Source organism: Cololabis saira, chromosome 3, assembly GCF_033807715.1.
Source record: "Cololabis saira isolate AMF1-May2022 chromosome 3, fColSai1.1, whole genome shotgun sequence".
Classification (NCBI taxonomy): domain Eukaryota; kingdom Metazoa; phylum Chordata; class Actinopteri; order Beloniformes; family Belonidae; genus Cololabis; species Cololabis saira.
The window spans coordinates 34,268,111-34,284,701 of NC_084589.1; the positions used below are offsets into that span (position 1 = coordinate 34,268,111).

General features: G+C 39.9%; 1 protein-coding gene across 1 annotated transcript in view; it reads left to right on the forward strand.

Moving 5' to 3' along the window:
- LOC133440632 (sialoadhesin) overlaps window positions 1-16,148 on the forward strand; it is a 21,870-nt gene extending 5,722 nt beyond the window's left edge. The window contains exons 3-10 of the mRNA XM_061717954.1: window positions 10,232-10,289; window positions 10,921-11,322; window positions 12,983-13,288; window positions 13,370-13,633; window positions 14,011-14,283; window positions 14,618-14,720; window positions 14,813-14,978; window positions 15,093-16,148. Of these exons, the coding sequence (XP_061573938.1) occupies window positions 10,232-10,289; window positions 10,921-11,322; window positions 12,983-13,288; window positions 13,370-13,633; window positions 14,011-14,283; window positions 14,618-14,720; window positions 14,813-14,978; window positions 15,093-15,230 (1,710 nt within the window). The 3' untranslated portion in view covers window positions 15,231-16,148. The remainder of the gene's footprint in view (window positions 1-10,231; window positions 10,290-10,920; window positions 11,323-12,982; window positions 13,289-13,369; window positions 13,634-14,010; window positions 14,284-14,617; window positions 14,721-14,812; window positions 14,979-15,092) is intronic.
- Window positions 16,149-16,591: the final 443 nt, after the last annotated feature.

Consider the following 16,591-nt stretch of genomic DNA (forward strand, 5'->3'; position numbering starts at 1 on the left):
CGGGGCTTACAAGCATTACCAGATGTAAGAGATTGTGAAAGATAATTCTCAAATTTGTTAAAATAATACAATTTTTCGGAATAATTATGTTTACTTGCAGCAGGGTAACATGTAATTTAATGTCCGCCCCTATGACTCACGTTTTGATTGTATTTATCAGCACCACAGATTTCTTTTGATTGATTGATTGATTGAATTGTTTATTTCGAACACATAAGGGAAAAATATAAAATTTTAAAACAAATTCAAAACATACAGAAAAAAAGCAACAACAACAAAAACGTATTACGTAATACAAACAGGAAAAAAAAACAGTGTCCGAAAAGGAGCTGTCATGTCCAAGAAACATTAAGTTGTGTTTAGTTTGGTCTTGTGTCTATGTTGTCTCGTGGCTTCCTGTTTTATTTTGATACTCACCTTCTCCCTCTCGTTTCAGATCCTGACTTCCCTCCTTTGTGTGATTTTTCCCTCCACTGGTATTGCCAACCCCGCCCCTGATTGGCTCCACCTGTGTTCCACTACCTCATGTAAAAATAGTCTTTCTCCCCTTGTCTTGTTACCAGTTCGTCTTGTCTTCTAGCGTCAATGTCAGGCAATTTGTTAAAGCCAGGTCTTGCATTTCTTTGTTTTTTGCAGTTTGAGAATTTTCCTCTGAGGAGTGAATTTTTGTTGATACTGTTGTGATCAAATTCAATCACCCCGGGTTCTTTAATTGAGCTGGAAAAGGTAAATAAAAAGACACAAGACTGGGATAGAATTAAAGTAGGCCTCATGAGGGAGATCGGCAGAGCAGGCTCTGCAGCCTGCTTGGTCAATCGTCCCGCCAGATCTGCCGGTCTCTCTCTTGAGAAAGTTTTATTACACTTGAGAAAGGGGGTGGCTTGGGGCCCCCCTTAGTTTATTGCTGGGGGCCTCTCTTATCTCGTGCCTGTTACAGCATGGTACTCTCAGTGAAAGTCAGAGATGCACCTTAGTTTCACATACAGAAACATTTAGTTAATCAGCACATGCAGTTTACATATTCAGTTTGATTTTAAACTATTCTTTATAAAATCAATCATAACAATCCCCCTTTTGATCTCTAATCAGAGATCACCCAATGTATCTTCTTTCTTCTTTATTGTTCCTCTTCAGGAGTCAGAGGTCGACTATTCTGATCACCCGGTGGACCCTGCTCAGGGGATTATTCTGCCCCTTTCTTGAGAGCTAAGGTCTTTTATAAACGCTGCTGATCCAGCCGGATCTGGGGTCCTAATCTTCGTGGGGGGGGGGGTCCGGTGTTGCCCACTGCGATCGTTGACACCACGTGTCACCTTTCCTGTGGAGTCGGATGACGTGGGAGGTCCGTTCTGGGTCCTGTCCACCTCGGCTCCGACCACTGTCTCTTGATGACTCACAGGGGACCCCAATTTTGTCTGTGAGGTCCGTGTCCGTCCGTCCGTCTCCGACCTGTTTGGAGTAAGCAGATACCAAACTTTGCAGTTCGGAGAAGTGAGCTTTCTCACCAAATCGTTATTCGTCAGTCTCCTTCAAGTAGGGCGCATTCTGCGGCCCTAGAAAAAGTCGTCCAGTCTGTAGTTCGTACGGGTCAGTCCGTGGCCCGCGTTCACCCAAGTCATTTTGGTCTGTGCACAGATTTTTGCCAATTTAGTCTTCATATTCGCATGTCCCATCCAGCGTTTCCCAAACGCCTTCCTGATGTCACCCACTACACAATACTCAACTCCAGATGATTCAATACATTATCCTACAATTTCATACGGATAGGTGTGGAGCAATAATTGCTTATTTATGAACATTACTGATTTCTTTCCCTTTGGGCACTGTATGTACACCCACGTCAACAATCCAGACATGCAAATTACTCTGTTAAATCCTTTACGCGTTGAGGGGATACTTAGTATTGTCCACACGATTAACATTTCCTTTATAGAAAAGTGACATTTCTACGTAACAAAAAGTAAAAATCATTCACTCACATGAAACTACGGCATATTTGCCCCAAAATACTGGTTGATGATCAAATGAATTATTACAATAACTGAAAAACATATTCCTTCTTGTTAAACTCCTCCGTAGTTCACTATTGAATGTTACATAAAGACATATCTTCGTACAGAATAAAGTTGAAAATGATCTGCCTCCGGGGCTAAACACTGACATGTTTTCCTGGAATGCTCAATAAAACAACCTTTCTTGTATCACATAACAACATCCATGAAATTCAAAAGCTCCTTAACAATGTGCTTTCTAAGGTGGATATTTGGATCAAAAACAAAACCTGTCTTAATATTGATAAACAAATTATATATCATTCAGTTTCAATAAAGAACAAAAGAATATGGAAAATCTGGCCTTTCAGATCAAAATAAAAGATAAAGAAATCAAGAAAGTAAACTCTACAAAGTTCCTTGGAGTCCTCATTGATGACTGTCTAAACTCTAATCGTCATATAGATCACTTTTGCAAAACTAAATATCTAAGAATCTAAAAAATGTTGGTCTGCTTTTCAAAGCGAGACACCTGCTTCCACGCTCTGCTCTTCTTATTCTTTATCAACCTTTGTTTGGACAACATCTAAATTCCTGTACTATTATTTACTGTAATACATCCCAGCTATCTAAAAAATTTTGACCTTTTACAAAAAAGAAAAATTACTCGTGCCATTCCTGGACTGAATTTAATTCATCTAATCGCCATCTGTTTGCCCATTCTGGTATTCTTTACCTTAAAGACAATAACTACTCCCATAATGCTTGTACAATATATCAGGTGGTCTCAGGTTTAACTCTACTCACTCCAATCTCCGTTTCCCATCTCCGTTTCCCATCTCAAGGCCACTTACTATTTATATTTCTTATTAAGAGCTGTCTTTACCATGTCTACCTCTATACTTTTACACCTTTCACTTTTTTTTAATCGTATATATTTTAATACGTGCCACACTTTTATCTACCGTACATTTATTATTTACTGTTGCTACTTTTAAATCTGAGTGGAAAACTAAATAACCGGAGTCAAATTCCTTGGGAAATGTTCAAACTTGACTAATAAATCTGATTCTGATTCAGATTCTAATTCCTTCAATCCTTCTAGCATCTACTGTTACCCATATTTCGTCTTCCTCGTTTACTATCGCATATGCTAATTGTAACCCTTCGTTCCAGTATCTAAAACCGTATCCGTCTACAAACAAATTAATCGCTTTCACTAAGTCTTCCCTGACTTTATCGTCACAAACGATTCTTTGCATGCACTTGTGTGGTTTTCCCCTATGATATCCTTCGTGTGTATACGAAATATTTGATGCTTCATTTTCTTAATTTCTTTTTGATTAATTTCTTTTAACTGCTACATGCTGTATACATGTAGGGTCGTGTTTACACGTCACATAATTACCAACCTTACTCCCCCTTTTGAAACAGGATCACTTGTTGATGATCCTGTTACAGAAAAACTCTAAATCCTAACGCCTAGTTGTTTCACCATGTCGTACAACTATTGGGTGGTGATAATAATTTTGCTTTGGAGGCATTAAATCCTTAGCCTGATGTGCCAGACGCAAAAACCAATGATACATGAGGGCAAGCCTTTTGATAATTTCATACCACCTTAGTCGTGTCATAATGTGAGTGCAAGGCATCATGTTACCATTAGGTGTATCGTAAAATAATGTGATATGTAAAGGATTGGGGGAACCAGCGTAAGGACACCAGGTGTCGACTCAGGGGCGCCACTGTTGATAGACCGTATATCAGGCCAGGAGTAGCCGGTGTTTCTGGTTCAAACAAAGTCCAACATACTGTACTTCTGCAGCCAGACCTGGCTGAGGAGATAACATGCATTGTCCGCTGGATGGATAACCGACGCATTGTTTTGTACCTCCGTCCAGAAAGGTTAGCGTCCAACCATCCGGACCACACTGAATCATCACCCGCAAGTGATCAGTTGGTCTGTCCCCATCAGGTCACAGGGAGCTCAGGGCTTACGCCTCACCCTCATCCTGAGGGGGCGTGTGAATGGTAAAGTCTGTTTTTTCTCCAAAGCAGCCAGTCCCTTGGTGTCTCTTTGTGGGGCGTGTCTCTCCTGGGTCTCTATGGCAACCCCCTCGCCAAATCCCCCGGGCCCCTCCTTGTCCACCCATCCCTCTATGGTATGTGGTAGTGGAGGTTGGGTGCTCAAGGTGGTTCATAAAATTTGTGTGTGTTTAATGCTGATTTACTAACAGTATCTCTTGGGCTGACCCCAGCCCACTGACCCCGCGCCTGGCGCTGAAAGTTTCCCCTCTTTTTTTTTTTCTGTTTCTGTTTCACCCAACATGTTTACGACATGGTCTGGTCTGTCCGTACCCCTACATTCCTTCGTTATCTTTTTCGACCCCCTCCCTGTGTTCCAGGTAGCGTTTCAGTTTTCACTCCTTCTAAATTCCCTAGTAAATTTCTCTTGCGTCCTTAGGCTTCTTTCTCGTTCATATTAATCCAAATTTATTTAAAAAGTCCTTGATTCACTAATGGAGGACTAACTAATGCTTGTCAATAGAAAATAAGCTTATAAAATCTACCAAACTATACTAAAAGATATAATAAGACCTAACCGCAGGTTATTTATAAAAAGTTATTACATGAAAATAAACACAATATAAAAGGAAACTTGAGTTATCCTGAACAACCTACCGGTAATTAAACAAGGATAATGGTGTGAATCAAAACATAAAGCAAACTATTATAGACAAGCCCTACTCATATTTATTTTTCCTCTCTCAACAACAGTTACAGTAAACAGAAAGTGACAAACCCTGTTCAAAAATGTAAAAGTAAATTATCCACTGACTGTCCTAATATTAATAACCGTAGTATAGTCCTAAATAACATTGTAAAACCACTAACCCATATCTGTAATTTATCATTTCGATCTGGTCCTTTTCCTAAATAAAATAAAAATTGCAAAAGCACTTCTACTTCCCAAAAATGACAGTAACCTCAACTATACAAATTACAGACAGAAATTACAATGTCCCACTATCACAGGTTCCAAAATCTGTATTCATCAACTCCTTTATATCAACTAAGACGTTTTATTATGTATTATTATGCCCTCACTTGAAACTTAAAGAACGTGAGCCGCCCCTAACCAATTCACCATATTTCGCTGAGGGGGAGCGCTCCAGTACACAGACAAACGTTCTTGACCTAAACAAACAAACTCCCAAAAAGTCCTCTCTCAAAGTTCATATATGCTTTATCAAATAAAAAAGTCTTCTTTATTAGACACAGAATGCATCATTTAAAGAAGCTCATTGTTAATGTTATCTTAAAAAATGTCAACAGAGAAGCTGAAGCTCATGTATTTTTAACAGATAAAAAGTCTCCTTTATAGACACAGAATGTATCATTTAAAGAAGCTCATTGTTCATATTATTTTAACCAAGTCAACAGAGAGAGGCTCATATGAATTTAAACCTTTTACTTCTTAACATTTTATCTTATAATATCCAAATATATTCTAAAATTTGTCACCTATTCAACCCCTAAATAAGATTATTATCAACATAATCTCTAGCTTTTTTAAAGCATTACTGGTTATCTGTGCTGCCGAAAGACCCAAACAGCCCCTCCTCCTTCCATCGGAGCAACAGTCTGCATCTCTGCTTCTCTGCATCTCCAAGCACCATAAAATCTGCTAACGATCAAAGCAGGTCATGATCTGACAGAGGACTTTTACGACCATGGCATCTGAACCTGCAACTTCCAAAATCTCTCTTTTACCTTTTTCCCCATTTTAAAACCAACTACGAAGTCAATTAAATCATACTTTTCTTTCTCTTAAAATGACAGAATATATTTCAACTGTTCACAAAATGTCATGAACATAACGTACAATGCACAAAGGCACACACACACATTATCTCTCACACACACACACTTATCCACATACACCCTATCTCTGTCTCTCACTCTCTCTCTCTCCCTCTGTCTCTCACACACACATCTACACATACACACCGCAGCACACACACACATAATCACAGCCCCTCCTCTCTCATAGCAAGGCGAGCAGCCACTGCTTAATTTTTTTACATATATTCCACAATATTACCATCTCTATATCTGTTTTTCAGGCTCATGTCAACTTAGGTCTTATAATATCTTCACAAAGCCAAATTCCCTCAACATTTAAAGTTTCTTGGGCATTTTAAAACATCTCTACAGTTTCCAAAATCCAAAATACGTGCGCCCGTCGACGTCACGGGGGGGCAGCCACGCCCGAGACTTCAGAATGTCTACGGTAACAGGATTCTCCCATAATCCTGTCCCTCTAAAGGGCCTAACCCCGACATCCTCGGACTCTAACCGTTAATAAACCCTTTCTAATAACATCCTGGGACTTAAACCCTTAACAAATATTCCTCTTAACTTCTATTCCAGTTTTTTGTCCTTTTTTCATTAAATTTAGCAGTTGTCATTCCTTAAATTTAGCAATTCTTAATTCAGCAGTTATCATTCCTTAAATTTAGCAGTTATTAAATTCAGCAGTTATCATTCCTTAAATTTAGCAGTTATTAAATTCAGCAGTTATCATTCCTTAAATTTAGCAGTTATTAAATTCAGCAGTTATCATTCCTTAAATTTAGCAGTTATTAAATTCAGCAGCTGGGTGTTTACTTAAGACTTTGGACACGGTTTGTTTTGAGTGATATCCAATGCAGATAAATGGTCTGCTTACCCTGAATTTGCCGCGCGGCCGTGTCCTCGGCCTTTTTTGCAACCAGCTGTTTTTTTTTTTCATAATTACCTGTCTCCTGATCTCAATCCCGGACGACGCCCCCAAATTGTTGTGATCAAATTCAATCACCCCGGGTTCTTTAATTGAGCTGGAAAAGGTAAATAAAAAGACACAAGACTGGGATAGAATTAAAGTAGGCCTCATGAGGGAGATCGGCAGAGCAGGCTCTGCAGCCTGCTTGGTCAATCGTCCCGCCAGATCTGCCGGTCTCTCTCTTGAGAAAGTTTTATTACACTTGAGAAAGGGGGTGGCTTGGGGCCCCCCTTAGTTTATTGCTGGGGGCCTCTCTTATCTCGTGCCTGTTACAGCATGGTACTCTCAGTGAAAGTCAGAGATGCACCTTAGTTTCACATACAGAAACATTTAGTTAATCAGCACATGCAGTTTACATATTCAGTTTGATTTTAAACTATTCTTTATAAAATCAATCATAACAATACTTTGCATATCTGTGTGTTTTGCAGTTTGAGAATTTTCCTCTGTGGAGTGTTTTTTTTTTTTTTTTTTTTTTTGATACTTTGCATTAAAAAGATTGTTTTATTTTGAACTGGTCTCCGGTCGTGCATTTGGGTCCAGATCTTAGTTCTGCCGTGACAGGAGCAGGTAGAAGTAAAACGTATTTAACCCTGCCCATTTGTTACTTCGATTATAAATTAAACATAAATAACTGCTAATTTACACTATTAGGCTACAGATTTTCCCATTGGTTGTGCCTTTGCACCTAACCAGCTAAAAACACAATCTTTCCTTAACATAACTCCTCCTCAATCAAATAACCAGAATTTCCTTTTTGTACCTTTTTTTTTTTTTTTTTTTCTTTTTTTTTTTTAAATTGATTTATATTTGTTCATTGCAGATTGCGGAAACCCACTTCATATAATGATATAACATGACAAAGTCCAACAAACCACAAGAACAACAAAAACATAGCCTAATAAACTGAATACATTTTAGACATTGTAGGAGTTCAGCATAGGGGTGGGACGATACGGGTAACTCACGATTCAATACTGTGATGATATGTGGCCCATAACGATAACGATAATATCACGATACACGATATCTACGATATTCAATATATTGTAAGAAATTTCATCAACGATATATATCACGATATATGTGACTGAAAAAGAAAAATTACCCATAAAAAGGAAAACGTCTGTAGTTATGCATTTATTCAATGCCAAAACTTCATACAGTGTACAAAGAAAGTGCATTAGTATAGTGCCTCACTGCCTCCTAGGCTTGTAAATGTAAACACTGTACAGCTGGACAAATTAAAGTGCATGAACATTAATAACATGTTTTATATAAACCAGGACAGTGCACTGCTTTGTTTCTAATACTGAAATGTCAGTAAGCAACTTAATTTTGAAAAGTACCTCACTGCCTCCTAGTCTTGTAAATGTAAACACTGTACAGCTGGACAAATTGAAGTGCATGAACAATAGTGCGGTCTGTGACAACCGCGTAAATCCATTATGTGTGTTGTAATAAAATATCGATATTTGCCATCAGTTTATCGATTATTAATTGCGACAGAGCGCAACAATATATTGCAATATCGATTTTTTTCCCCACCACTAGTTCAGCACCACGGATAGCCACCAGATCACTCTGGAATCACCATCTGACACCCACTTCAACTAATGACAGTAGTGTAGTAAAATTGGCACGGCGGCCCATAAATTCATAAAAAAGTTCAAATTCAATTTGAGATATTGTGGCCTACTCTCCACCTACTTGAAGGTACTCGGCGAGCCTTGGCTGGGGGCCCGGGGATGAAGCGCTGCTAACAACGTCGGCTTCATCTCCCACGAGGAGGATAAAGGCAAACAAAATATGCATCTAGCTTGGGCAATTTGGGTAAGAAAGCGAGAATGTCCGGCACTGACGGCAGTGAGAATATAAGGGAGAGGGGCAGGCTCTCCTGTCACTGCTGTCATTGGTCTATCTCCGACAGACGGAGTGTCATTGGAGCTTCCGTAGTTCGAACCCATGAGAGCGCTCTCCTGTAGGCTGAGATACCGAACGGAGTTAGAAAGAGAACAATTAAACGTGTGAGAAGATGGTCTCTTTTGAATGTACTTGGACTGGTTTTTCCAAGAGATGTATGAAAGTGTGAATGACAGTGTTGGATAACAGAGGTCCATTCATGCAGGCCAGGAGGGTGAAGACTGGATTGCTGTTGAATGTATACATTGTATACAGGACGTCGGTGCTAAGGTATCTGAACTCCTCTGGTGTGATGTTAAAATCCCTTTTCTTGGCAAAAGCATAGAGTTTTCCATAAAGCTGGTGAAAGAAGATGTTTTAGCTTTCTGCACTCCACTTCAGTTTTGATCTTAAGTGGAGACCCCTGATCAACGTATGGAGATTTATGTATCACACTTCCTTTCTTTTGACAGCTCTACTAATTTCTCGCCAGATTTATCAATTTCCAGAAATTTCAAAATTTTTCCCACAGAAACGAACTTTGAATCCCTGTCCACATCCTCTGGTTCCTTCACAATCACATTCTCTGATAACACCAGCTCATGAAACTGGAACAACCCTTTGATTTTCTTGGACACACGCAAGAAAAAACTGCTCACACATGAAGGCTCTTGCCATGACACATGTTTTCTGAAAGATGCGGCTAGTTCGAGCTCCACTGGCGACATGTGCAATTTTTCTTTCATTATGTATCTGTCAGCAAGCTTCAGAGAACATGTTAATTTTATAAGGTCCTTGTAAATGGCTTGTCAAGCTGTTCAAACTTTTCTTCAGGGATGTAAAAATCCATATCTACAACTTCTCTCCATTTTCCTAATATATCCACTTTAGACTGTCACTGGACACAGATTTCTGAAAGATTTTTTTTTTTTAAATGCACGTACATTTATGCACGTTCTTCCCAGCTGCTTAATCATAGATCAGTCTCGTTCCTTTAAATAACTAAGACGACGCACTAAAATCTATGCATATTCATTGAGCAAAGCAATAGCTACATCAGATCCAGAAAAGTTGTTTTTTTTGTCTGTTTTGTTTAATTTTATGTTGGACTTTTATTCCAGGTTTGGTTTGGCATGTGTATATCGACAAATGGAAACAAAAATGTGCACATTTGGAGCCTTTGAGGAAATGACCAGCGGCATGAGAGTGACTCAGCCATTGTCATGTGAAGTCTTGCTGACGTCCTTCTTTCCCTAACGAACAATTTCTAGTTTTACCACGAGGACAATCATTTAGACTATTCAACATATTTTAGGTATAACAATTAAAATCCGATCATGTGACATTATTGCCATGACAATGATTGAGATTGCTTGAATGACTGAATATTGAGAAAAAAAACATCAGGAAAGAGAAGAGTTTTGGAAGCTTGATTTGATGACAGTAGCACAATGAAACAGTACAACTTCCCCAACTTGGTCCCCTCCTGATCCTTCCCTGTCTGCGCTGGCAGAGTAAGGGTGCAGCCATGCATGCAGGCACTGCCTTTCTTTCAGGTCTCCTTATCTTTGGTAAGTAATTACACTAGTTGTTTCATCTTATTAATATATTTGCTCTTACTCACTCATATAATGACTTGCTGCACCTGGTACCTCTGTTATACTCCAAAATAATACTAAAAGAGATCAAAAGTGTTGGTTTTCTTTATTCTTCTGTTACATTAGAAAAAAATAGATTTATTCACTGATAGGGCCATGTTTCTTTTTTTAGATAAATGAAACTGTCATATTTTCTTTCTAATTTGACACTGATGTCAGAAAATCAATAGGCAAAAAAAAAAAATCTAAGCAGTTTCTATTTTTACTGTACAATAGCTGCAGAAGGAAAACAGAGTAGAAGACTAGTACAAGGGCTAAAAGTGTGGTTACTCTCTTCCCTTTTCTAAATGTATTCCTGTTGCAAAATTCTTCTGCCACATTTCGCATTTGCAGACAACGTGCAAAAGTGCAGTCGTGCAAAAATGTAAGGGAAAATTTCCATCTATTCCTGAGCAAAATGTGAGTTTAGATGCACCACCTTGATAAGATTATACCTCTCTGAAGGTGACTTTATTGTAAAGTGTGCTCTCTCCCCATACTTATATGTAAACCTGGAGGAAGATACAGTCATGTGAGATGTTGTTTGTCTTCTGCATCACAACAGGGGCCTTATGGACGGAGGTCCAGCCTGCTTCACCTGTGCCCTCCGTCCCTGACCGCGTCCAGGCACTGGTGGGCTCCTGTGTGGTGATTCCCTGTTCCTTCACTCCTAGAACTACTAATCTTCCCCGGAGGCAGAGGGAGAGGCTGGATGTGCAGCTGAGATTCAAAAATGATAGAACTTTCTTTGCTCTCCGGGGCATTGCTTTTGACAGCCAGGACAAACAACAAGTGAGTAGGAATTTCCAAGGGCGGACGTCCCTCTTTGGCCGAATTACAGATGGAGACTGCTCAGTGAAGATTGACAGGATCACACGGGATGAATCAAAATTGTTTGAGATTGCTCTGAAGAAAGGAGGCGAACTAGTCTGGGGGAAGCCGATGAGGATTAATCTGGATGTTATTGGTGAGTGAAAAAGACACAGTTTTGCTTTGCTGCCATTTCTTTAAAAATAATTCTTTCCGAATTATAAAATGGAATTTTACATGAGCTATACTGGTTTGATAAATTGCACTTAGAACCCATGTTTTACCTGAAGTAAATAAATAAGATATAATTATGAATTTGATGGAAAAAACATTTCTCAAATAAGTTTGAATAATTTTCCTCACTGAATTGCATCTCCCCTAATTTTAACAACAGTCTGTATCTGAGAACAGAAGAGAGCGGTTGTGAAGTTAGAGCTAATAATAAGCTGGATAGAGCTCTGTCTGTGAAAAGACTGTTGTGTTTGTGGATCATGTTAACGCACGGCTTCCTCTGTGCGTGGCAGAGCTTTAACTTGTATTTGTGGATGCCACCTCACAGACAGTGACTTCTACAAGTGCTTCTTCTGAGCTGCCAAAGATCACAGGCATCACAGTCCTGTCCGCAAAGACATTCTACTGAGTCTCTGAATCTTGTTGGTGATATAATGCACTGGAGATGGTGAAGTAAACCAAGTCCCCACAATTTTATATCGAGGAAGATTATTCTGAAATGTTTCAGCAGTTTTTTAGACACAGATTAGTGAGACTCTGCCCCTCTGAGAACCTCTAAAAATCCCCCCTTTGCCACTGAAACCTTGGAAGATGTTCCTTCAGGTGTTTATTCTCAATTACATGGCCTGCCTTTATAAAATTGGGGAGACTTTTGAGATGTGTTGCTGCTATCAAATTGAAAGTGAGCTAATATTTCTTCATAGAAATAACTTTCAACATTTCACGTGTTTTGCCTCCTCCGTGGTGAATCACATATGAGATGATGATGTTAGCAAATCATTTCATTCTTTTTTTAACAACATTTTACATTACATCCTAACCACTTTAGGAATGAGACTGTAACTTTATTTGGAGAGAGACAAACAGTAGATTTAAGTAAATAGTTAAATGACAACTAGAGTAGAAAATGTGGCTTGTTTTTCCCTGCCTGTCGCTTGTGATGAGCTAGGACTCCAACAGACCACCATGACCTTGAAAAGGTTAAAGCAGGTATAGAAAGTTGGAACCATTAAATTCATACGATCCTCACACGGAAAGACCATTTAATGGTTCATGCAAATAAAATATTTAGCCAATGAAAGAGATTCTATCTCATGCTTTTGTATAATCGTTTCCTTAGCAAAGCAATAATTGTTGTTATTTTCTGGCTTTGGACCACTTTGGAGTGAGTTGAACTGTATTATTAATCCCGCTCCGTCCCAGTTGCTGTCGTAGTCTCCTTAGGCAAGACACCTTACCCACCTTGCCCCGTGTGAATGTGTTTGAATGTGTATGAATGTTGGTGGTGGTCGGAGGGGCCGTTTGTCGCAATATGGCAGCCACGCTTCCGTCAGTCTGCAGGGCAGCTGTGGCTACAAAACGTAGTTTACCACCACCGGTGAGAATGTGAATGAATAATGGTCTAAGAAAGTGTAGCACTTTGAGATTCATTAAATGTAAAGTGCATTACAAGTTAAATTAATTATTATTGAAGTGCCTTGAGATTACATTTGTCACGATTTGGCGCCACATAAATAAAGCTGAATTGAATTGATGTTTATAGATCTGTCATAACACAGTAACGATAAAGACTTATTCACCGACAGACACCCCTGAGCCTCCCGTCATCAGCGGCGCGCTGTCAGCCACAGAAGGACAGCTGGTCACGCTGAACTGCTCCGTCAGCTACCACTGCCCCTCCAGTCCCCCTGCCCTGCAGTGGAGGTGGGAGCACGGAGCCCGGCTGAACAGCACCGATCTCCTGGAGGTGCAGGCCCTCGGCCCACACGCCCACAAGCTGATGGCTTCTGTGTCCTTTACCGTGGCGCACCAGGTGAAGCCCAGGCTCGTGTGTGAGGTCAACTATCCAGGAGCCCAAACAGTAGCCACCGCCAAAAATCTGCATGTGAAATGTAAGCACAGTTCTGGCACATCCCTTGCATGTGTCAGGGCTCCGTTTGTGCTAAGTTGTGTCCTTTTTCTCGTGCTTTTAGTTCCACCTAAAGATGTGAAGATTCAGGTTCAGACGTTGACGGTCCATGAGGGAGGCAGTGCCTTACTGGTGTGCTCATGCAAAGCGGACCCTCCAGCTTCAGAATACCGCTGGTGGTACAGCCAGCACGGCCGCACCGTGCGCCTTCACCAGCGAACGCACACTGTGCGGGTGTTCAACGTGACACGAGATATGAGAGTCCACTGCTCAGCTCAGAACCTGGTTGGTCGAGGAGAGTCCAAGCCGACGTCGCTGAATATACAGTGTAATTCCTCTTCCTGTTGACCCTCCTTCTGCACCACATCACATTTTCCTCCTAAAGTCTCATCTCTTTACCGCTGTCTGCCTTCAAGTTAGTTTCACCATGTAATCCATTCCTATTTGTAGAAAGATTCATATTATTCATCAGTCTCCACTCTGTTTTCACAATTATATTCTTGACTTGTAATTGGTGCCAATGAAAGGCTTTTCTGAAGCTAACATACCATAGAAAACACATTTGTACACCTTTATGACCTCAGTTTTGTGTTGTTTAAGAGTTAGAATTAGTGCAACACCAAAAACCTTGAGAGAGTAAAGTAAATATCAAGTATGTTGGGACTGCGGGCAAAGTGTAAAAATCCATCAATTTTTCTTCTTCAGATAAGCCAGCCATCCTCCGGCTCTCCTCCGCCTGCGTTGTGGAGGATTCGAAGTTGCTGTGCAACTGTTCAGTCGACTCCAACCCCAGATCTGCAGTCACCTGGAGCGTAAACGGGACCTCTCCCCCCCACGATTACAACGCGTCCGTGAAATCAGAGCCCAACGCGCTCACAGCCTCGTTGAGAGGTCGCATGGACAAACCGCTGACGGTGATCTGCTTTGCCATCAACTCACTTGGAAACGACTCCCTGGTTTTGCTGGAGGGAGAAGAAGGTCCGTGCACAACGCTTTTACTGTTTTTACCGCACTAACAAAGGCAACAACTCTGCCTCTTGTTTATTCCTTTTGGTGTAGAGCTGCTGCTGAAACATCTCTGCAATATGCATGCAGCTTAGAAAACGAGGAGGAATAAAGCAATGCCAGAAAATGTTGTTGTGTAATCTTTTATGAACAAAAAAGCTATCAATGTAGATTTGGGTGTTTGGTATGGCCAAAAAAACTTTGGAAAGACGACTTCATTTCACTATAATGAAGAAAGCAGAAAGATTGAACTATGTGTTAATGCATTGTTGCTTGTGGTTTATTTGTTTGATTTTTCTGCTTGCAGAAACAGCCCTTTTGTTATGGTTGGTTATTCCTGCTGCAGCCGTCTGCCTGGCCTTCGCTTTTCTGTTCCTCCTCATCTACTGCTGCAGGAAGAGAGCTGGAAGGTATTTGAAGCAAATCTCCTTGTTAGATAATCACATACATTTCAACACACTCTGTTAATCTGAGGATCATTAACATGTTCTGCTCCTCTCAGGCAGGTCCTGCAGAGACCTCCAAGCCTGTTTCCTGGAGGACTGGGAATTTATCAGGAGAGGATGCCCCTTTACATCAACTGCACAGAAGTGACTCATGTTTACACCAATGGCAGCTATCAGCTCGTGTACCAGAACTGCACACCTCTTTTTGTTCATACGAAGCAGGTATTTGGTTTAACTTTGTGTTTGGGTTATATCGACCGAAGGTGTTGCCTTAATCTGTTGATTTTTTTTAAAGTTCTCTGCTCCATAGTGTAAACACCTGTTTTCCTATTTCAGATTCGTCCAATGGGCCGAAGAGGCGGGGAGAGAAGGAGAGGAGAAGAGGCTGGATGGGCAGAGAGACGACCCACAAGAGAGGTGCAGGGGACTGCTGGTGCTGATCCAGAAACAGCCGTCTATGTAGAGATCCTATGAGTTCTCGTTGGCATTAGATGTCAGAATCATTGACATTTGCTGATTGGCCTGGCTGTCAAAGTATTGTATATAGTATATATTCAAGCGTATTATATTTCTTAATAGCATGCTGTCTATTGTCATTACCCTTTCTGTGAGTCAATGGTGGCCTATCACCTGCAACATTGCTTTTTTTCTGTAAATGTTTTGAGATAATTAGGTTTCAGTCTCTCGTATATGACAGTCCTTACAACCCAAACACAAGCCATCAGACACGATGTCATATGAACACCAGCTGTTCAAGCAGCATTTGCATAAGCTTGCAATTCAATCCGTCGTTTTGTGGTTAAAGTTTCTCCAGATGAATCGAGATCGAAACTAACACTCTTTCAATTTGCAATATCTATTGTATCAGTTATTACTCTTTTCTGTCAACAAACCAAAGACACTGGGGGGACCCTTGAAGGTCTGGAATTATTACTACTACTATGACTATTCATTCTTCATCCATCCAAAATGACAAAATTAAGATATACTGTATGGTAGCATTGAAGGTAATTTGTTGTATGTCCTTGAACTAATGTAGCTGATCTACTGTGGAACTGGAAATTCTGTACTATTGTATTTTTCTTGATAGTGTTTATTGAACTTTTTTTCTATATCTATATGGAATCTTTTTTAGATGTATGGGCATTTATGGGTTCACTTCTTGCACTGCTTTAGATAACAGTTTTGAACAGATTGATTTGAAATGCAAAACACTGATGAAGTTTAACTATGACTCACCCACGGATGTTGAGTACTGAATAACAGAATTTAAGATGTGCCGTTTATGATCTATTGAAAGATTTATTTCTAACATCAAGCAGGATTTGGTGTTTGTCTGCATTTTTTGTCGTTAAATGGAATTTGAACACTTATTTTTAAATATGAAAATAAGATATTATGCAATTAAATGTGTTCTGAGTTTCAATCTGAATGCTGGACGAAGCAAGACTCAACATTGTTTGTTTTTTGTTTTTCTACATTTTTGTTAAAATGTTACATAAATCAGTGATATTACTCATATGAAGCACTCTTTAGGTAAGACAAAACTGTCTTTAACGACTGAACAAGTGGCAGCACCAAGGAAAAAGAAGCCACAAACCGCTCATCAGAGAACTTATGGCTGATGTCACAGATAGTCCCTCCAGTAATTTTCAGTCTATGATTCTGAGTGATTTAAAAAAAAATTATTAAGATTGCAGTGCAGTTGAATTAAATAAGTGATTTATTTAGGCAAAGCAAGGCAAGGCAAGTTTATTTGTATAGCACAATTAAACACAAGGTAATTCAAAGTGCTTTACATCAACATTAAAAGCGACAAGACACAATTAAACAGT